Here is a 22,112-nt window from a genome sequence, read left to right on the forward strand (position 1 = left end):
TGTACATTTTCCTAACCTGAGAAGCTTAATAATTCAGTCATTTAACAAGTGAATACCTACTACGTGATAAGCCACTGTGCTAGGCACTGGTGAGCAAGATGTTTACTGTCATGGATCTCATTAACTCAGTATTGAGGGTTACAGTGCATAAGAGTAATGTTTAAAGGGATTAGGGAGGAAAGGGACATTTCTTGCAGTGTACCACAATGTCTAAGAGCTTTTTAGTAAGGCTGTCTATTGTTGAAATCATTGTCAAGAGTAGAATCCTTCAATCACTATTAATGTTTTAAAAATTACGTATTTTTATTTTTATGAGTCATTAACTCTTGTGTAGAAGATGCCCCTAAGCTGTTGGAGAATGAATATGTTATAGAACAAATGCTGGCATGGTGGGCAAGTATTTGGCATGGTATGTGAAATAAAGAAGACCCAGGTTAAAAAAATAGAAGAATCCAATAAATACAGACTTGTTCAGTGAATGCTATAATACTTGACTAGATCCTTAGGAAAGGATTACTTTGTGCCAGAAAAAAATAGTACATATATGGTACTGAATAGATAAACATATCCAAAAAAGGCTTAGATGTGTGCATGTATGACTGACCCATATTGAGCTATTAAGAGAAAGTAGAGTGGTTGATGAAATCTTTCAATTATGTGATTTCCAGGCTTTGCAAACTTTGAGATGTTATAGATTAAGCATCAGCAAACTATGGCTCCAGAAACCAAATCTAGACCACCACTTGTTTTTGTATGATCCATGAGCTAAGAATGGTTTTTGCATTTTTAAATGGTTGAAAAAATCAAAAGGAAAACAGTATTTCATGACACATAAAAATTATGGGGCATTCAAATTTCAGTGTCTGTAAATAAAGTTTGATGGAACACAGTCATGCTCATTTGGTTACATATTACTTATGGCTGCTTTCATTCTACAATGGTAGAATGAAATAGTGGCAAGAGAGACTGTATGGACTCAAAGCCAAAACTATTTACTATATGACTGTTTATATATAAAAAAATTAGGGGATACCTGGGTGGGTTAGTGGTTTAGCGCCTGCCTTCAGCCCAGGGCATCTTCCTGGAGTCCTGGGATCAAGTCCCACATCAGGCTCCCTGCATGGAGCCTGCTTCTTTCTGTGCCTGTGTCTCTGCCTCTCTCTCTCTCTCTCTCTCTCTCTCTCTCTGTGTGTCTCTGATGAAAAAATAAATAAAATATTTTTTAAAAATTTGCTGACCCCTGCCATAGACCAGAGAAGCTTTAAAGTTTCACAAAACAAGTCTAAGTTCTTACTATGCCTTTAGAAAATTACTTATCCTCTGAACCCCAATTTTCTTATCCAAAAAGTGAGGATATTAATAGTATCTTCATATAATTTATATGAAATAATACATATGAATAAGAAATAATACATGTTAAACATTAGTATTGTGCCTGTTATGTTTTCAGCATTCAAAAAATCAAAGCTATTACAAGGGTCTAAGATAAAATACTGGGTTGTGTGGGCTGTCTGAAAGAGCCCCAGGTGGCAGTTCTGATGCTGTTAACTAAGATATCTGGCCAAGGAGCCCTAAGGTAAAATCTGGAAAACCATTCAATATTTGCTATCCTTTCTCTTACCTTAAGTTAAGCATCATGATCTTTTTTAAATTTATTTTTATTTTTCCCAGTTTTATTTAGAAATAATTGACATATATCACCATGTAAGATTTTTTTGCCTCTTAACTTCTTAAAATTTATTAGTTTTTGACTTTCAACAAATTTCATTATCCAGATGCAGAATCAACAAAAAAAAAAACATTTTTTACTTGAAGCATACTTCAGAATACATGGTTTTAAAAGATATATATAAAATATGCCATTCAAGAAAAATAGAATATACATTTTTGCCAAGTTCATACAGAAGAATCCCCTGGTTAAATCACATTAAAAAATAACAAGTATTATAAATTTAAGAAGACTGAAATCATACCAAGTACATTTTCCAACCACAATGGTATAAAACTGAAGATCACTCAGCAAACATTATATGGTCTCATTCATTTGGGGAATATAAAAAATAGTGAAAAGGAATAAAGGGGAAAGGAGAGAAAATGAGTGGGAAATATCAGTTAGGGTGACAGAACATGAGAGACTCCTAACTCTGGGAAATGAACAAGGGGTAGTGGAAAGGGAGGTGGGTGGGGGATGGGGTGACTGGGTGAGGGGCACTGAGGGGGGCACTTGACGGGATGAGCCCTGGGTGTTATGCTATATATTGGCAAATCTAACTCCAATAAAAAAGTATACAAAAAATAAATTAAATTTAAAAATGAAGATCAACAATAAAACAAAGGTGGAAAAATCTATAATGTAAATGTTAAATATTTAATATGTAAATATTAAACAATTCATCATTGCACAAGAAATGGGCCAGATGAGAAATCAAACGGCAAATCAAACTATGTCCCAAAACAAAAACAATACTCCAAAACCTATGGGATGCAGCAAAAGCAGATGTTAGAATGAATTTTATGCTATAAGTGCTTGTATTAATAAAAAAAGTTTAAATAGATAACATCACACCCGGAGGAACTAGAAAAAGAAGATAATTAACTGAAATTTAGTAGGGAAAGGAAATAACAAAGAAAAATCAGAAACAAATAAAATGGAGCTCCAAAACAAACAATAATATAACATTGGTAGTAATAATCAGTTTTTCCAAACAAACAAACAAACAAAAAAAACTGGCAAGGCATTAACTACATTAACTAAAAAAGGAGAAAAGACTCAAATACCAAATGAGAAATAGAAAACAATACAACAGACACCATAGAATTATATAGTGTGATAACAGATTACTATCAACAATTATATACTAACAAATCAGGTAACTTAGGAAAAAAGCAGAGAATTCCTAAAGAAATAAAATTAAGTTTCTAATCACCACAATGGTCTCCATACAAGCATACTACTACATTGATAGCCTAAATCCTTAATTAAATGATTATCATACTATTTTGGTCAGATGGTATGCAAACATACTGGCTCTAAACTTTAGTTGGAACATTTGCAACTAAATGTTGAAATGTTTCAGGGTAGTTGAAAGACTTTTTATCAACCTACCAGATAAGATAATGTCAGACACTAAGAAGCAAGCTGAAACCAAGAATTCTGCATGTCAAATGAGTGATAGGCCTCAATATAATACTTCACTATATTTAAACACGTTTTCCCATCATTATCATCCCCTTCCATGAATTTATACTCTTGAAATAAAAAGATCAATAGATTTAATACAATGTTCCATATGTAAGGAGCTTGGAAGCAGCCACTCTCTCCTAACAAGTAAAAAGCTGAACAGACTAAAAACTCAACAACTCTTCTTGAATCCATAAGAGAGTGGAGGGCATAGGGCAATTGCTGCCCCCAACATTGGGGAGACACACAGGTAAAAAATAGTTGCAGTTTATAAAAACAGAGACTCACAAGCAGAAACTGCTGTGGGTACCAGTGCCAAGATAGGAAAACCCAAACTTTAAATGAAGAGTTGTCGGAGGCACAGTGAGAAAATCTGAAAGTTAAGCACTTCAGTGGTATCCTGTTATAGCGGGCCCCCATGATATTGTGAAACTTACTTCCAAGAACTTGAACTGGTTTTTCACAGTAAAAATTGGGGTAAACTCTGCTTGTGCTTCCATCAGGGGGATAGGTAAAGGAACCACTTTGAGATACACCAAAGTATTCTGTTTTTTTCTTAACAAGGCTCACCCTGGGAACAGGTTAATCAGACTGTAACCTGTCAGAATATAATCAGACCTTAAATGACCTAAGAAAAGTGAAATATCCAACTCCAGCCCACTCTAACCATTCTGTTGCAACTAAGCTGGATGGCGGGGGACAAAAAAAGAAGAAACACATGAAAATATTAATAGTTGGAGAAAAAGTATTGTATTTAAAAAGTTATCACCATACTTAACAAATCGACAAAATTCAATACCCATCCATGATAAAAAACTCTCAGTAAACTATAAATAGATGGGAACTTCCTTAATTTGATAAGGAATATATACAAAAACCACAATGTCCTTCAACAGGTGAATGGATAAAGAAGATGTGGTGTATATATACAATGGAATATTACTTAGCCATCAGAAAGGAAGAATATCCACCATTTGCTTTAACATGGAAAGAACTGGAGGGTATTAGGTTGAGTGAAATAAATCAATTGGAGAAAGACAATCATCATATGGTTTCACTCATATGGGGAATACAAGACATAGTGAAAGATATTAAAAGGGAAAGGAAGGGAACTTAGTGGGGAAAATTAGAGAGGGAGACAAACCATGAGAGACTCCTAACTCTGGGAAACAAACAAAGGATTGCAGAAGGGGAGATGGGTGGGGGATGGGGTAACTGGGTGACAGGCACTAAGGAGGGCAGTTGATGGGATGAACCCTGGGTGTTATAATATATGTTGGCAAATTGAATTTAAATTAAAAAAATTTAAAAACAGTATCTAAAAAAACTATAGCTAACATTATACTTTATGGTGAGAAACTAGAAGCTTTCCCATGAAAATCAGGACAAGTCAAGGATGTCCCCTCTTACTACTCACTTTCAACATAATACTAGAAGTCCTAGCTATTGCAATAAGACAAGAAAAAGAAATAAGGGGTATATAGATTAAAAAGGAAAAAATAAAACTGTCTTTGTTTGCAGATGAAATGATCGTCTAAGCCAAAATTCTGAAATAATCAACAGAAAAACTCCTGGAAATAATAAGTTATTATAGTCAAGATGCAGGACACATGGTTAATATACAAAAGTCAATTGCAGGGGTGCCTGGGTGGCTCAGCCTATTAAGCATCTGCCTTCAGCAAAAGTCATGATCTCAGAGTCCTGGGATTGAGCCCTGCATCAGGCTCTCTGCTCAGCAGGGAATTAGCTTCTCTCTCTTACTCTCCTCCTGTTCTCCCTCTCAAATAAATGAAATCTTCTTTAAAAAAGTTAATTGCTTTCCTATATACCAGCAATAAACAAGGAGAATTTGAAATTTAAAACAATATAACTTGCATTAGGACCTTCCAAAATGAAATACTTAGGTATAAATCTAACAAAATACACACAAGATCTACATTAGGAAAACTACATAAATCTGATGAATAAAATAAAAAAGAACTAATAAATGGAGAGATATGCCATGTTCATTGACAAGAAGACTCAATATTGTTAAGAGGTCAGTTCTTTCCAACTTGACCTACAGATTCAATGCAATCCCAGTCAAAAATCCTAGTTGGATATTTTGTAAACATTGACAAACTAAAATTTACATGGAAAAGCAAAACAATACAAAACAAAACAAAACAAAATAACCAGCCCAGTATTGAAGGAGAGGAACAAAATTGGAGGACTGACACTGCCAGATTATGAGATATAATATAAAGCTAAAGTAATTAAGGCAGTCTGATATTAGTGAAAAAGCAAACAAATAAATCAAGGGAACAGAATATAAAGCTGAAAATAGACCTACATAAATATAGTTAACTGATCTTTGATAAAGGAGCAAAAGCACTACAATGGAGCAAATATAGTCATTTCAACAAATAGTGTTGGAATAACTGGACCTCCATATACAAAAAAATAAATCTAGATAAAAACTTTATATCTGTTACAAAAAAGTAACTCAAAATAGATCAGACCTACATATAAAATGCAAAACTCTAACACTTCTAGAAGACAACATAAAGGAATATCCAGAAGATCTTGGGAGTGGTGATGATTTTTTAGATACAAGACCAAAGGCAGAATCTATGAAATAAATAATTGATAAATTGGACTTCATTAAAATTAAAAAATTCTGTAAATGACAATGCGAAGAGAATGAGAGGATAAGTCACAGAATGGGAGAAAATATTTATAAAAACACATCTGATAAAGAACTATTATCCAAGAGGAATACTAATTTCAAGGGGCACATGAAGCCCAATTTTTATAACAGCATTATCAACAATAGTCAACTTATGGAAAGAGCCCAAATGTCCACCCACTGATGAATGGATAAAGAAGAAGTAGAATATTGGAATATTACTCAGCCATAAAAAGAATGAGATATTGCCATTTGCAATGACACGGATGGAGCTAGAGAGTATTATGCTAAGTGAAATCAGTCAGACAGAGAAAGACAAACACCATATGATTTTACTCATGTGGAATTTAAGAAAAAAAATGAACATGGGGTGAAAAAGAGGAAAACAAAGAAACAGGCTCTTAACTATAGAGAACACACTGATGGTTATCAGAGGGGAGGTGGGTGCAAGGATGGGTTAAATCGATGATGGAGGTTAAGGAGGCACTTGTGGTGAGCACTGGAGGTTGCATGTAAATGTTGAATCAGTAAATTCTACACTTGAAACTAATATCACATTTTATGTTAACTAACTGTAATTTAAAGAAATAAAAACTTGAGAAAAAAGAACTATTATCCAAAACATACAAGAAACACTTAAAACTCAGTAATTAGCAACCTAATTAAAAAGTGAACCAAAGACTTTAATGGACATCTAACCTAAAGAGGTACACTGATGGCAAATAAGCTTATAAGAAGATGACCTTTTGGGCATCTGTGTGACTCAGCCAGTTGAGCGCCCAACTCTTGATTTCAGCTCAGGGCATGATCTTAGGGTTGTGTAATCAAGCCACATTTTGGGCTCCATGCTCAGCAGGGAGTCTGCTTGAGATTCTCTCTCTCCCTTTCCCTCTCTCTCTGTCCCTCCCCCTGCTCACTTTCTCTCTCTCAAAATAAATAAATAAATCTTTTTTAAAAAGAAGATGATCCACATTATATGTCATCAAATAAATGTAAATTAAAACATTGAGCTATCACTGCATACCTATTAGCCAAAATCCAGAACGTTGACACCAAATGCTAGTGAGGATATAGAGCAATAGGAATATCCATTCACTGCTGGTGGGAATGCAAAATGGTACAGTCACCTTGTAAAACAGTTTGGTGGTTTTTTACAAAATTAAACATACTCTGATCACACTATCCAGCAATCATACACTTTGTTATTTACTCAAATGAGTTAAAAACTTATGTCTACACAAAAATCTTCACACAGATGTTTAAAGCAACTTCATTTATAATTTCTAAAACTTGGAAGCAACCAAGATTTCCTTCAGTAGGTAAATGAATAAATAAACTGTGGTCTCTCCAGACAATGGAATATTATTTAGCACTAAAAATAAATGGTCTATCAAGTTATGAAAAGACATAGGAGAATCTTAAATGCACGTTACTAAGTGAAAAAAAAGCCAATCTATGAAGACTGAATACCAGATAATTCCAATCACATGTCAGGCTGAAAAGTTAAAATTTTGTAGACAGTAAAAAGAATAGTGGTTGTGGGGTGGTTTGGAGGGAGGATGGGTGGACTATAGAAGATATTTAAGGCAGCAAAAATACTCTATGTAATACCATGATGATGGATACATCCCATTACATATTTGCCCAAACCCATAAAATGTACAGCACCAACAAAGAATCCCAATGTAAACTAAGGACTTTGGGCAATTATGATGTGTCAATTTGGGTTCATTAGTTATAACAAATGTACCACTTTAGTGGGGAATGTTGATAATGAGGGAGACTATGCATGTGTGAGGACTGGGTATGTCTGGGAAATATGTGTAACTTTCTCTCAATTTTGCTATGAACCTAAAACATCTGTAAAATTGTAAAATCTTAACTAAAAAAAATCCAAGAGCCTGTAGAATAATTCAGTCACATAGAGTTGAAAAACATACACCTTTCATTGCATATGAGGTATATATCCATGTATTGTATTTCTTTTAAAATCTGAAAAATTGTTGATCTGTGTAAACACTGGTAGGATTATAGTTCTTTATGAACCAAGCTGCATAAATATCCATTGCTATTTTAAAAAACAAAAAAAGATAGAGGAAAAAAATCATTGGCATCATCTATTGGAGCAAATGTGTGGAAATATGAGAACCCTTGTAAACTGCTGCTGGGAATGTGTTTGCTACCAAACATTTGGAAATTAATGTTGCAACAGCTATTAAATATTTAAAATGCACATACACTTTGAGACAGAGGTTTCAGTTTTGGAGATCTATACTAGATAATCTAAGGCATCAGCACATAGGATATATCTATGATATTTTTGAAGAATTTTTTATAAAGAAATAAAATCTGGAAACTACTTGAGAGTCCACCAACAGGTTGAATAAATTTTGATATCCTACGAAATAATATGTAGCCATTTAAAACAATTGGTTGGATCTTTGTACATTGACCAGGAAGATGTCCATAAAAATTGTTAAATGCAAAAAGCAGGTTGAAAGTTATTATATTTAGGAGTTCCCACTTTTATTTTTAAAAACTTTGTTATGGGCTTATTTATGGTTGTAAGAGCATGGAGAATTGTGTGGTAAATATGGTTAACTCATGGGAAGTGATACTGCAGGTGAAGGTGGTACTGTTATGTCTTTCTTTGGGGGAGAATAAGTGTTTTTTTATTTTTTATTTTTTAAAGTTTTTACTGAAATTCCAGTTAGTTAATGTACAGTGTAATATTAGCTTCAGGTGTACAATATAGTGATTTGACACTTCCATATATTAGTACTCATCACAACACTTTTCTTTATATAACTCTACATGGTCTTATTTTTACCCTGCTTTTATCATTAGGTTTCTATTACTTTAATAATTTAGTGAAATATGCTTTTTATTTCTTTTACTTTTTCTTGATTACTATGAAGTTGAGTAAGTTTTCTTTTTTTTTTCTTTAAGTTTTCATATACTTATGAGTTACTTGCATATCTTCCTCTGTGAATTGCCTATTCATAGCTTTTTCCCATTTTCCACTGGAGAATTTCTTTTTCTCTATCAGTTTGTAGGAGCTCCTTGCTTATTAGTGTTATTAACCATTTGTTGGTCATATGTGTTGCAAATATTTTTCTAGATCCATTAAATGCTTTAGTATTTATCTGATCAAACGCATCAGTCTTTTCTCACAGTTCTTTTTTTTTTAATTTTTTAAATTTTTTTATTTATTTATGATAGTCACACAGAGAGAGAGAGGCAGAGACACAGGCAGAGGGAGAAGCAGGCTCCACGCACTGGGAGCCCGAAGGCAGGTGCTAAACCACTGCGCCACACAGGGATCCCCTTTTCTGAGTTCTTAAAACAGGAAGTTACATTTATATGTTTTGATATCTATAACATATTAAGTAAAGTAATTTGTATAGTATAATCTATCTTATTTTATTTTTTTTAATTTTTATTTATTTATGATAGTCACAGAGAGAGAAAGAGAGAGAGGCAGAGACATAGGCAGAGGGAGAAGCAGGCTCCATGCATCGGGAGCCTGATGTGGGATTCGATCCCGGGTCTCCAGGATCGCGCCCTGGGCCAAAGGCAGGCGCCAAACCACTGCGCCACTCAGGGATCCCTAATCTATCTTATTTTAAAAAGAGGAAAATATATTATGTCTGGGTATGTTTCCATGTATTTACATGAGTAAATATAAAGATACAAAGAGATTAAAACTGTTAACATTATCTCAATGTTATGAAGTGGAGGGAGAGGCAATTACTAGCTTCTCCTTTACATGCTACTTTGTAATTTAACTTTTTAGAGCAAGTATGTATAACTATTGTAATCTTTTAGACATCCAATAAATGGAAAATATCATAATGAATACCATTATTATGCTTTCAGCATCCTCCTTGGTGAAAAATGTATATCATGTAGAGCAAGCACCACTCTCTTTCATAGATTTCCCTTGGAAGCACTATAAGAAGAAAAATTGAATATATTCTATAACTTATGTTCCATATTCCCCGAGATGATAACTACCTCTGCAACACACACACACACACACACACACACACACATACACACACACACTACCTACCCTGAAAGACCTTCTTTATTGTTCCAACACCACAAAGAGAAAAGCAGAAAAGATAGAAGTAGCTACTTGCAGATTGTGATAAGAATGCACTTTGCTTGGTAATGCCTAGGATCCGGATGGGGTTAAAAGGAGAGGGAAGGAGTGGTGGCAGTGTTTGCATTGCTTGGCACTTGCTCCACATATAAAAATAGCTAGTTATGTTTTTGGGTTCTACCCAAGTGTAGCATTTGTTCTGTGACTTTATATAAAATGTAGTTTCATGGGTGTGACTTAAGGATAGTACATGTCCCTAAGTTGGAAACAGAATAGCAATGTCTTCTGTGTAAATAGCCAGAGACCACAACACACAGAGGAAAAGAATAGTAGTTGTACAGTTTCTCATAATTGGAAAGGATTTAGAGTTGCTGTAGTTCAATCTATTTTCTAATCCATGAGTTCTTTGTACAAATCCGGGGAAGATGATCATCTAGTTTCGGCTTGAAATATTTCCCGTTAGAGAGACCTCTCTCATTTATAAAGCAACTAATTATTGTTTTTCATTTTTTTTCAAAAAGATTTTATTTATCCATTTATGAGGGACACAGAGAGAGGCAGAGACAAAAGCAGAGAAAGAAGCAGACTCCCTGCAGGGAGCCTGATGTGGGACTCTGATCCCAGGACCCTGGGATTACTACCTGAGACAATAGCAGATGCTCAACCACTGAGCCACTCAGGCATCCCTAAAGCAGCTAATTATTTACAGTGATGATTGGTAGAATGTTCACCTTTAGATTACTATTAGTCTTACCTTTTTAGAACCTCTATCCATTGGTCCTTCTTCTTTATGGCTTCCTGTTAAAAATATGTGAAGATAGCTATTCTATTTCCATAAACCTTGTCCTCAAAAAATTATACATCATCAGTCCCTCAACCTTTCCAAATATCATGATTTCTAAATTATTCACTATTCTACTTTCCCGAGTTTGGAGAATACTTGATTTGTTTAAAATATAATACGCCAAAATAACCACACCTCTTCAGATGCCTTTATCAGATATGGGGTGCAATTTAAAAATTGGTTTTTATTTAGATATTCCACTAGTCATTCTGGTTTCACTGCAATACCAGATTAATGTTACCTTTTAATGTTAAGTTTCTTCTTGTGCTTATGGAATTGATTGCTTGTTTTTTAAAAACTTACAAAGTTTTATACTTACATCTGTTAAATATCATCTGATTGGCTTAGGCCAATATTTCTAGGCTCTTGCACAGTATGATTCTCTACAGAATGGACCTGATACTTTAATGTTCTAGCCCATGCCCAAGGAGAATGCAAAATTCCATAAGCAAAAACAGAAGGAAGAGCAAGGCAGCTCAAAGCCAGCAAGAACTGGCTCTCATTTGTGCCTATCCTTTGCTCCATTTCAGTCTTCCCCCTGCCTCCCTTTTCTAACCCTCTGCTTATTCATCATTCCTGTCAGCTCCAGTATCATGTCCAGCTTTATCTTCTCTGTCTGTCTGCTTCACTGCCTCCCAAATCTATGCCCAATTTATTGCTTATCTCCTCACCCTGTTCTGGCCTTGGGACCTTTCCTTTGAACTAGCCCTAAAGACTACCTTATGTCTCAGCCCAAACACTTCCCTAGCTCTACTCCCTCCTGTTCTGATCTTGAAGTGCCAGAACTAGGAAAAATGCTGTTAACCTATTTTAAATAATTCTTCCCACTTTGAGTTCACCAACAAAAGTTGCATGTATGTCTTTCATATTGTCACCTAAAACATTGATTAATAAGTTAAACACCAGGCCAAGGACAGAAAATCTGTACTACATTCCTTCTAGAATTTCTATCTTTAAGAGTCTGTTTATTCTTTTCATCTAAATTTTAACAAACTTAATTTCTTAAATTAGAGAGAGTTTTACTGTTAATACAGTGACCACTAGCCACATGGGTCTATATACATTTAAATTAACCTTAATTAAAATTAAATACATTTAATTCAGTTCCTGAGTTGTAGTAGCCAGGTTTCAAGTACTCAGCCACAGGTTGCTTATGCTATCATATTGGACACTGCAGATACAGAACTTTTCACCACCACAGAAAGTTCTATTGGACAGCACTACAGCTATATACATTTGATCATGCTCAGCCTGTTAAAAATGTTCATTTCAATTTGCTATTGATTCATTAGTCAACTGTTTTGTTGCACTGGTCATGAATATGCCTATCTGCACTTTATCCATGCCATATTTTTCTATTTTGTCTGAGGGGATATTATAAGGTCCTTTGTAGAAATAAAAAAATATAGTGGCTATATAGTATCCTGGTCTACTTGTTGAGAAAATCATATCATTAGTCATTTATCGATTTGTAACAATTTATCCCAAAAGGCAGTGGCTTAAAACAAGTATCTTTTCTTATCTCTCATATTTTATACGGGTTAGGAATTTAAGAGTAGCTTAGCTCAGAGTCTGTTATGAAGCTTCAGTTAGATGCTGCCTGAGATTGCTATCATCTGAAGGTTTGATTGAGGTTAGGAAATCCACTTTCAAAGTGGCTTATCACATGATTGGCAAGATGGTATTGGCTGTTGACTACAAGTCTGACTCAGTTCTCCTCCACGTAGTCTCATCACAGGGCTGCTTCATTGTCCTCAAAGCTTGGCAAATGGCTCATCATATATCAAGCAATCTGAGAGAACTAGCTAGAAGTTTTAGTGTATTTTGTAACCTAGCTTTATAAGCCATGCATTATCATGTCCTCTGTATCCCATTAGCCATACAGGGCCAGCCCAGTTTCATTCTGGAAGGAGATGACACAGTCTTGTTAACAAGATGCCTGGTTCGTTAAGGGGTACATTGAAGGCTTGATATTATTACACCATTCATTATAGAACAGGAGCTGGTTTGTCATGGCTCATTATTAATGTATGCCTGCTTGTTCCCAGGAAGCATCTCCTTGGACTTCTCTATATACTATTCTGTGAGAATTGCCCCAGAACCAATATTAAGTTTACTGTTTATAGTTTCTGGAATCTATCTTTTTGTCCTGCCTCGAAAATAGGAATTTTGCCCTTTTTCAAACTTGTGGTGCTTCTATGATGTTCCAAAGACCACCACAATCACATATGATGGGTTCTGTTTTAGTTTACTAGTTTAAATTATTTAGTGTATTAGTTTATTTTTATTTTAAGTCTGTCATTTTTCTGAGCCTGGAGGTTTGCCCTGAAGTGCAACAGCTGTGTACTTTCTATCAATCTGTACTTTAGCAGCTCTCACCTCTTCAAACTTTATGTAGTATATCGCAATAAATTTTTGTTGAACTAGAGTTCTCTCAGAACATTCTTGATTCTGTGTGTGTGCATATGTGTTGTTTTCTACAAAATTGAACCATAAAAAGAAGCACACTTTTTGAAATGTATAGATACATATTCCAAAAATAAATAACTGTAATTTCCAGTTCCCCAACTAGCTTTTCTCTAATCCTCAGATTAAATCAACAGTAGCAGGTTTTTCATTGTTTATATTATCTTCTAATAAATGAAATTGTCAGCTTGGCATTTCAAGAACTTATTAGACTCTGCTTTTTCTTTTTTAGACTCTGCTTTTTCTTTTAGAGAAAAAAATTAAGGGAATAATTTTAGAATGAGTTATATCTACATATTTCACCTGGGAAGATATCACTGATACATGTTGTTAAATTGTAAAGTTGTGGATATTGGTATAATCCCAGTTTTGTTTAAACAAATAGTAGAAAACAAAAGAATGAGGAAAGAGCTGTGTGTGTGTGTGTGTGTGTGTGTGTGTGTGTGTATGCACATGTGTTTCCATAAAGTTTATGGTCCTGGAGAATGTTAGAGAAGGATATACACCAAATTGTTAACATGTTGAAGGAATGAATGGTGGTGGTGGTAGTGTGTGATTGGATGGAGAAGGTAGATACTGTTACCCTTTTCTGCATTCATCTTTAAATGTTTTGACTGATTAAGATGAGTGTATATTAACTTTATAAATTTTTGTATATAGTAATATAAAACATTAAGAATATGGTCTCTATCATTATTACTTTCTGCCCCAGTGGCACTATTGTAACCGAGATTTAGGAAAATATAGCCCATCTAGTTCCTATCATCAATCTGTAACATACTTTCATAAAGATATTCTTTGTTTCCTCTTTCCTTTTTATTCTCTATCAAAGGGATACCAAATCTGCTTATGTGATGCATTACTTCCAGCGTATAAGGATAATTTCTTAAAGTTCAGTGTTATTCCTCTTTTCCTTCTTTGAGTTTTCTCTTTTTTCAAAATATACACTTTCTAGTTGTGAATTGCTAGTTGCAATTCTTTGTCAAGTCTCTGTGATATGGACATTACACACACACACACACACACACACACACACACATACAACTTCAACTATGTTCATTATACATTATGCATTTGGGGCCAGAAACAAGTTTTGTTGGATCTGAAGCTTTTATAATTTGAGGAACCCACTTCAAAAAGGAATATAAAGTCATCAATACAGGATTATTAGGGCCATTTCTATGCCCTTGGAAGTGCAAGTGAGGTGTCCTGAACCATAAATTTCGTTAGTATCAAAGTAAATGTGCTCTTGTGTGAGTTTGTTCTGAATGAGTGAGAATGGCTAGCCTGAAGTTTCTAGGTTGGGAATTCTAGGACGAGAATGACAGGGACTCCAAGAGGGAAAAGACAAAAACAAAAGGAAGCCCCATGACCAACTTCAGAAATTTATCTGAGTTTTGGGTTTAATTTCCTTGTTTAAGTTCTCTTTATAAAACAATTGTCTTTTTTAGAGTAGCATTCCAGTTTTCAATAGCAACAAGACCCATGTTAAGTTAGGATCAGATTTCCGGGCCTCATTTTAGAAACAAGCATAGCTCAAATCATGCCGAGCTTAAGAGCATTCCATAACAAGTGACAGAAGCTTTGCAAACTATGGTCAGAAGGCATATTACATGACCTTTAGCCTGAGAAACATCACGTGGCCTGTTGCTTTGTCCCCAGAGGAGTGGCACATAGGAAAAATCAAAAGGAGTGTTCACAAGAGTGTTGGGGATTGTGGCAGAAATCCTACAGTTGCAGAGGTATCTCCATAAAAAAGAAAGAAAACTGTAAGAAGGTCCATTAACCCAGTGATTCCCAAAGAAGTTTCCTCCCTCAACATGCACTTCCTAGGAATCTTTCAGATATGATGCCCTAGCCTTTCACAAGTATACTGGGAGATGTTGGATCTTCAGTGCTTGCAATTATAAGTATTTGAAAGTATTTTCTCAAGAAGATTGCTGTAATAACCTTATTTCACTAGTCCCATCCAAGACCAATAATTATAGATAGCAACCTTGTCTTAACAAAAATTGGCAAGATATTCATTTTCATACATGAGTTGTCTGAGTAGAGAAAAAACAATAAATGACAGACCTTTCTGTATGTTTAAATGTCTAATAAATGGTTAATAAAGCATTCTATGAGATTCATTTTTAAAGTGTCCATTAACATCTGTATTGTTGATTATCAATGCATAAATAAAAAAGGATACAACCTAGAATCTTTCAGTCTATATAACACATGTTCTTGAAATATACTTTCTGCAGATCATGGTGACTAGTGATTTACATGAAAAAAAATGAATATGCACTTATTTGTATACAAAGATGAAGTATTGATTTTGGAGTTGTTTTTCCCAAAATGCATCACTGGTTGGTCAGAGAGGAGGTGTTATCAAGGGCTAAAGAATGTAGAGATGCACACTGATCCTCTGGGGGATCAAGCAACATACCCTTGGCACCAGGTCTATAGTACACCTAGCAACTAAACTAACTGGCTATAACCTTGCCATTTAGCACCTCAGGTCTGTTAAGCACGATTGCTCACAAACACAGCCTCCTTCAAGACTTCACTGAATAGAGTTTGTTCTCAGCCAAAAAACCCTCTTGAAGGAATAGGTATGGATTTTAATATTTTTCCAAGCATTGAAAATCACTGGGATCTTTTTTTCCTCTGGAAGTTTCCTAAGCTTGAAATCCATGATTTTTCCCTGTGAGGTGACCCACTTGGTAATCTCAGCTCAGGCAGGTCACTAGCTACTCTTGGGCTATATCTGAATTCCATTTATTTTTATAAAAGCCCTTGTTATTTCTGTTAGGAGGCCTTGAAGGCTGAAAGGGGGAAAGGGGAACTGGAGAGCTCAAGGGTCTAGCTAATGTCATCTGATCTCATTTACCCTGAGGCTTTTTTGAATTTGGCTCCTCTTCACACAGCCTCAAAATATGCACCGGCCTTGCAGTCATTGACAAGTGGGCTCTGGAGTCAGAGGGCCTAAGTTGGAAGCCAGTGTCCTCCAATTTCTAGCTGTGAAGCTTTAGAAAAGTTACTTCATCTCTCTGTGTCTCAATTTCCTTGCCAATGAAATGGAGATAATTAAAAAAATGGAAGAATAGTCAACAAAATTAAATGAGATAGTATATAGAAAACACTTAGTCCAGAACAAATGGCAAGCATTCAATACATTTTAGCTATTAAAAAATACTAAGAATCAAAAGTTACAAAGCTCTCAGGGCCTTAAGATTAACAGAATGGATTGGAGGAGAAAGAGCTGTAATAAATATGGGGCCTATGGATCGTGTTGTTAGCTAGATTATTTCTGGGTAAAACGCAACCTGACAAGTTCCTAGACCCTGAATGGACTATGTCTGCTTTTATGCAGTTTGAGGTCAAGAAAGAAAGGAGAAAAAAAATAACATTTTGAAAGGGGAAGGGGAAGTGATGGTTATAGAGTCAGGAGAAACGAAGACCTGGAGTTGGAAAACAAGTGCCCTATTTCAAGGTTCCTCTCAAGGTTAAGCCTCCTGCTTAGGGGCCACCTATTTGCTTTCTGGTCTGTTAACTAGGCTGACCTTCCCCAAGCTGGCCACAAAAATCCCTATAATGCTGGCCTACAAGGCAAAGTTTCCATGTTCTTCCATGCCTCATTTTTCCTTGAAAATAATAATAGCTTAAAAAATATATAGGTTCTCTGTCATGTTCTGGTCAAACACCTAGATTCAGCGCCCCCCTACATGGGGGTCCTGCCCTGAGATGTGGCTAATCCCTATGGAGTCTTGAAGCTGCTAGCCTCCCAAGGAGCCTTGCAACTAGAGATCCCAATGATGTGGCCTGGATTCTTTTGCCTAGTCTGGACTTGTCTCTTTAGACAGGCTAAAACAGTCTCTGCCATCAGGGGCCATGGGGCATTTACCCACTCCCTACCATCAGCAAACCGCGTTGTCAAGAAAGAAAGAAAAAAGTCTTAACTTATGAACACTTCTTCCCTTTAGCAAGGATTTTCTTCAGAGTTCCTTTAAATGTCACATTTCTTAACTCCGTATTTGATTACTGAAAAGTAGATATGTATACAAAAGTGTAACTTTCTATTAACTAGCTCACCTGCCCATCTGTAGGCATAAATTGCTGCTTTTGGGCTCATATTTAGCAACAACTAAAATAGTTTTTCTAATCACCCAGGAATTCTTAAAACTGTGTTTTAGAAGTGCAAGATTTTGTACGGTGTAGTTGTAAGATTTGGATTCTTGGAAAATGCAGTTTCTGTATGGTTCACATCATATTTGAATTAACATGAAAATTCGATCCAGAACATCCGAGTTTCTTTCGGGGGGGTAGCTGGTTTTCTCCGCACCCGTTAACAGAGAATTTATTTAGGGAAAGCCGGTTATTCAGACAGGCTGTGGCCATTACAGAGCTCACTGAGGCTCGGAGGTTAAGGGATGTAAAGAGGTCAAACTCGGAACTTGAAAAAGACACGAAAGAAACAAAATCCACCAATATAAAAGAATAATGACAAAAGTTAGAAGTGTGTGTCAAAATGGTGCGTTTCAGGTCAGTAGGAAGAATTATTCATGTAAATCTTCCTAAAGGAGGTAGAAATTTAATTTAAAAAGAAACAGGAAACAAACCCACCACATTACTGTTCCAACCCCAGAGTGCCGGTGCGCAAACGCAGTCTTAAACTCCAGGGAAAGTAAGCAGCTCCGGGACATTTTTCTAAAGTGCTCTTTGCAGTGCAAGAGCTTAGAATGCGGTTAGTTTTACGCACCGAATCCCTTTCCCATAAACTCTTCAAGAGGCGCCTTGCTTCTTAAGGCTAAATCCCGTTGTCAGATTCTTTTAAAACGTATGTCAGATCCCCTGCGCGTTGTGGGGAAAACGGAGGCGAAGAGCCTGGGCGCCCAGAAACATTTAGCAACGAATGAGCGAATGAATGAAACCCGGCTGGAGTGCTGGAGATTGGGAAATTCCCAGGAACTTTCTGTGTGCTCTTTGAATGCAGCAAACTGCAAACCTAGGAACCGGATTAGCTGGGGCTTCAGAGACTCAATCGGTCTGTCTTAACTCCCAGCACCTGTGAACAGGTGCGGTTCTGACTGAGCAGCCCTGGCCTGGTACCAACTAGCTCGGGGCGAGAAAAGATGTGACCCGCCTCGAGGGGACTTCGCAGCGGCCGCGTCCATGCCGCACTGCCTTCATCCAGTGGCTTCAAAGGCTGGACTGTGGTAGCCCTGGGGCGCACTTGGTGCTCTCTCCCCAACCGCACAGGGGTTGCTTATATCGGATCCCTAACCCAGTGTCAAGTCATTTCCTTTTCTAACTTGATGGGTGTTTGAATAAATGAAGCAATAAACTCAGAGGAGCCGAAAGAGAAAAAAGACAACTAGAAAAGTCACAAGTGTTTCAGGGAGAGATGAGGGCGCGGGCTGTTTGGATTGTGGCAGAGCTGTGAGGCCCAGACTGGGAGCGGCGCGGAGCAGGACCGGTTTTCCGGGGCTGGCAGCTGCCTCGAAAAAGTTTCCTGTGGAACACTAGCCAGCGGGGGCGGGGGCGGCGGGCCCAGCGGTGGATGTGGGAGGGGGCGTGCAGGCGGGGGAGGCCGCGAGGGGCAGTCTCCAAAACCGTTATAGTCCTTCAGCACCTCCCTCGGCCAGTGCCCCCCCGCCCCAGCCCGCCTCCCCGCCGCGCGGCTGCCCACCTGGCGACGTGACGCTGCACCAATCCTCTTCGAGCTGCTCCCGGGGGGGCCACCTCCTTGTACCGCCCCCCTCCCCACCCTGAAAGAGGCGCACCCTGCCGGGACGGACACTGCGCTGTCGCCGGTGGAGCACCCCTCTGAACTTCTTGGTCTCAAGGACTGACGCTCAGGCTCCTCTCTCGCCTTAGCCAAACTTGCTTTCCCGCCTCTCAAACTCCGACTTCACTCCTCTTTTCCCTCCACTTTCCTCTCCTCTATCTCCCAAGTCACAAGCCCCTGTCCCCTATTCCTTTCCCCGTCTCTCCCTCCTCCTCTCCCTTTTCAACTTCTTGTCCGATTCCACCTCAGACTTCCCGAGCGTTCCTAACTCAGTCGCCCGCTTTTGATCGGCTCGAAGCCATGGCGGGACCTGGGGGTTGGAGGGACAAGGAAGTCACAGATCTGGGCCACTTGCCGGTGAGTAGAGGACGCATCGCCTCCGAAGTGCTCTCTTCTGCAGATTCTGAGCACTGGGGTAGGAGACGGACATCCGCAAGCTGGGTTAGGACAGGAGTTTGACGGGGCCGCGGGTGCGGGAAAGGACCCCGGGACCGGGTTTGCGGAAAAGGCGCGCCCCCGCCTCCACCACTACCACCCAGGCCCCCGGGCCGTGCCAAACTCACGAAAAGGCAAAGGGACAGAGTTGGGGTAGAGAGAAGACGTGGCAGTGGGGTGGTGCGGGCCCTAAACTATGGGGCAATTTCTAAATGTGGCCCGTTTTGTCTAGCGGTGCTCTGGTACCTGTTCTTGGCGGGGGCTCAAGGAGAGACCAAAGAGCACGACGACGCGTGGTTTCCCGAGAGCGCTCTGCCCTGCCACCCCGCCGCCCTGTCGTTTGCTTCTTTTGCCAAAGGAGATGCCCACTCGCGGAGTGACCTTTACCTCAGAGTGACAACAGGCTAGAAAAATCAAAGCGTTGCAGTCTCACTTCTCTCACTTTGTAATGGCGCTCTCTAAAACCTTATTCTGCCAGGGCACTGTTCCCGGATTTAGCACTGCAGGAGCAGCGAAAACATTCGACGCCGCTCCAGGAAGAAGTGAATTCTGCATACCCCAATTTAAAAAAGAAAATATTGCGCTCACTAACTGACCAGATTTAGTTTTTTCTCATGGTTTTCGTTTGTAGATTCTCCTTTTTCCGAATGGCCAGCTTTCCTCCAGAATTATAATTAATTGGTGAGCTATTATCGCTGTCGTTATTAGTAGACTTATTATTTTAGCAGTGCCGTCTATTTCGTTGGCATCTGGTTTCTGGCAGGTATTGGATCCCACCCAACTCTGTCCTTTAAGTTCCCTTTTTAGATTGGCATTTCACTTGCACCCTCTCTTGAGTGCAAAGGGCCCCTAGACTCTCGGAAAGGGAATAAGCATGCACCATGAGGGAATGATCACCAGGCAACTGTAGTTCAGGGCAGTGGCCTGCTTGCTTTGGGAAAAGCTAAATATTAACCTTGAGGTTATACGACTACTCAAAGTCGCGGTGCTTTAATTTTATACATATTTGGCATCTAAAGATTGTATTCTTCATGATGGCAGACACCTGTCCCTATCAAAAATGGGGCATTCCTCGAACCTCATCTATATGATTTCACACTAGAATGGTGTGGGGGAAGAAGTGATTCATGTGAATAACATTTTAACAAATTGTTCTCAGCCTTAAAAAAAAAAGGAACCTCAATATTGACATGTTGAATTACATATATTGGCATTGTTAGTGATACAACTTTACGAAATAAATTTATAAAATATTTAAAAACTGAATCTTTTATTCACCTTGCCTACGTCAGATTTCTGGGATGTGCAGGCCTCAATTGGTGGTTTCCTTTCTGAATAGAATCTCCTTATTTTGACTTGATTTACTCTCAAATAAAAGTGTAAGACCAATGAATAAAATGTTACCTTCCTCCAATAATCTCTTTGTAGTTTGGAGAAAAGAGAAAGGAAGCAAACAAGGGCATTTATTTGAAATATGGAACCACAAATAAGCAAACTGAAATAACCCTTTTTCCCCCTAAAATTGACTACAGAGAGGAATAGTAGAGACCTTATAGAAATGATAGAGCAGGGAATTCCAAACCAAGGGGGAAAATGTTTTATTGCCACAAAAAAAAAAAAAAGGGATGGGTGGGAATGGCACAGACTAAGTGACCTGGTCATGGCCCTGGGACATAAGAACTTGGTGAGAGCTGAGGAGATAAGGGAAAAGGCTGCAATCTTTACATTGCAGTTCAGTGGTATATTAATTTTCTGGGGTTTGGTGGGAGTGTGGAGGGGAGAAAGATGAGGTTGGTTTTTAATGTAGGAATAAGGAGAAAACAAAACTTCATGAAACTCTCATAAAGTCCTCAGCTTTGAACAATTTCTGAATTTCCATTATGCAGGGTATCAAAGTGGAGGTCTTCACCATTAGCAAACTATGCATATTTGAGCAAATTATGCCCAATTCTCCCCTTTCCCCAAACACCCAGATATAAACCCTAAGATATCTCGAAGATTATTACTCCCTTTAGCATCCCTTACCGTCAAATTTTGAGATGCAAAAAGTTCACATTGCTTTGGTCACTGACATATATTTTTATGATTTGAGATTTCTTTGCATTTGACTTATTTCCTGAGTTTCTGAAGAAGTCAAAGTAAATGAAGAGGTCAAAAGACATCGAAGCTAGCTGTTTGGAAGTTTACATTTTGATGCATAGATGATAAAGCAAAGAAACCTGCTTATTATGGTGAGATCTCTTATGATTATTATCCTAAATATAATAGTAAGCAAGAGTGAAAGCTGGGGAAGTAGCAGGGGAGGAAAATTGTTTAACTGGGTTTTTTTGTTTTGTTTTGTTTTGTTTTGCATAATGCCCCTAAAGTCAGAGACATAAGATAAGAAAGCCAACATAGTAACTAGGGAATGACAAGTCAGATATATTTAATTAATATATTGCTGTAATGTTTTTCTGATTTCCATTGAATAAATACTTCCTATAGGTGACAAAAAAGAAAGTACAGAGATTTGTGGCTTGTACTTCCTTTTTGAAAAGACAATTGCAAACCCTTATGTCTTTATGTATATCTCTGTGTGTGTATGCACACACATGTGTATATATTATTTTCACCTTGTCTTCTAGCAATTCATGG

The 22,112-nt window shown here is 37.7% G+C and overlaps 1 protein-coding gene across 6 annotated transcripts in view; it reads left to right on the forward strand.

Moving 5' to 3' along the window:
• Nucleotides 1-18,909: 18,909 nt before the first annotated feature.
• NRK (Nik related kinase) overlaps nucleotides 18,910-22,112 on the forward strand; it is a 144,728-nt gene continuing 141,525 nt past the window's right edge. For 3 of the 6 annotated variants that reach the window (XM_072744958.1, XM_072744956.1, XM_072744957.1), the window contains exon 1: nucleotides 19,045-19,400. In XM_072744958.1, the coding sequence (XP_072601059.1) occupies nucleotides 19,344-19,400 (57 nt within the window). In that variant the 5' untranslated portion in view covers nucleotides 19,045-19,343. Of the gene's footprint in view, nucleotides 19,401-21,570; nucleotides 21,710-22,112 lie in introns of those variants that run through there. The other 3 variants (XM_072744954.1, XM_072744953.1, XM_072744955.1) reach the window with 3 other exon arrangements.

This window comes from Vulpes vulpes, chromosome X (genome assembly GCF_048418805.1).
Source record: "Vulpes vulpes isolate BD-2025 chromosome X, VulVul3, whole genome shotgun sequence".
NCBI lineage: Eukaryota > Metazoa > Chordata > Mammalia > Carnivora > Canidae > Vulpes > Vulpes vulpes.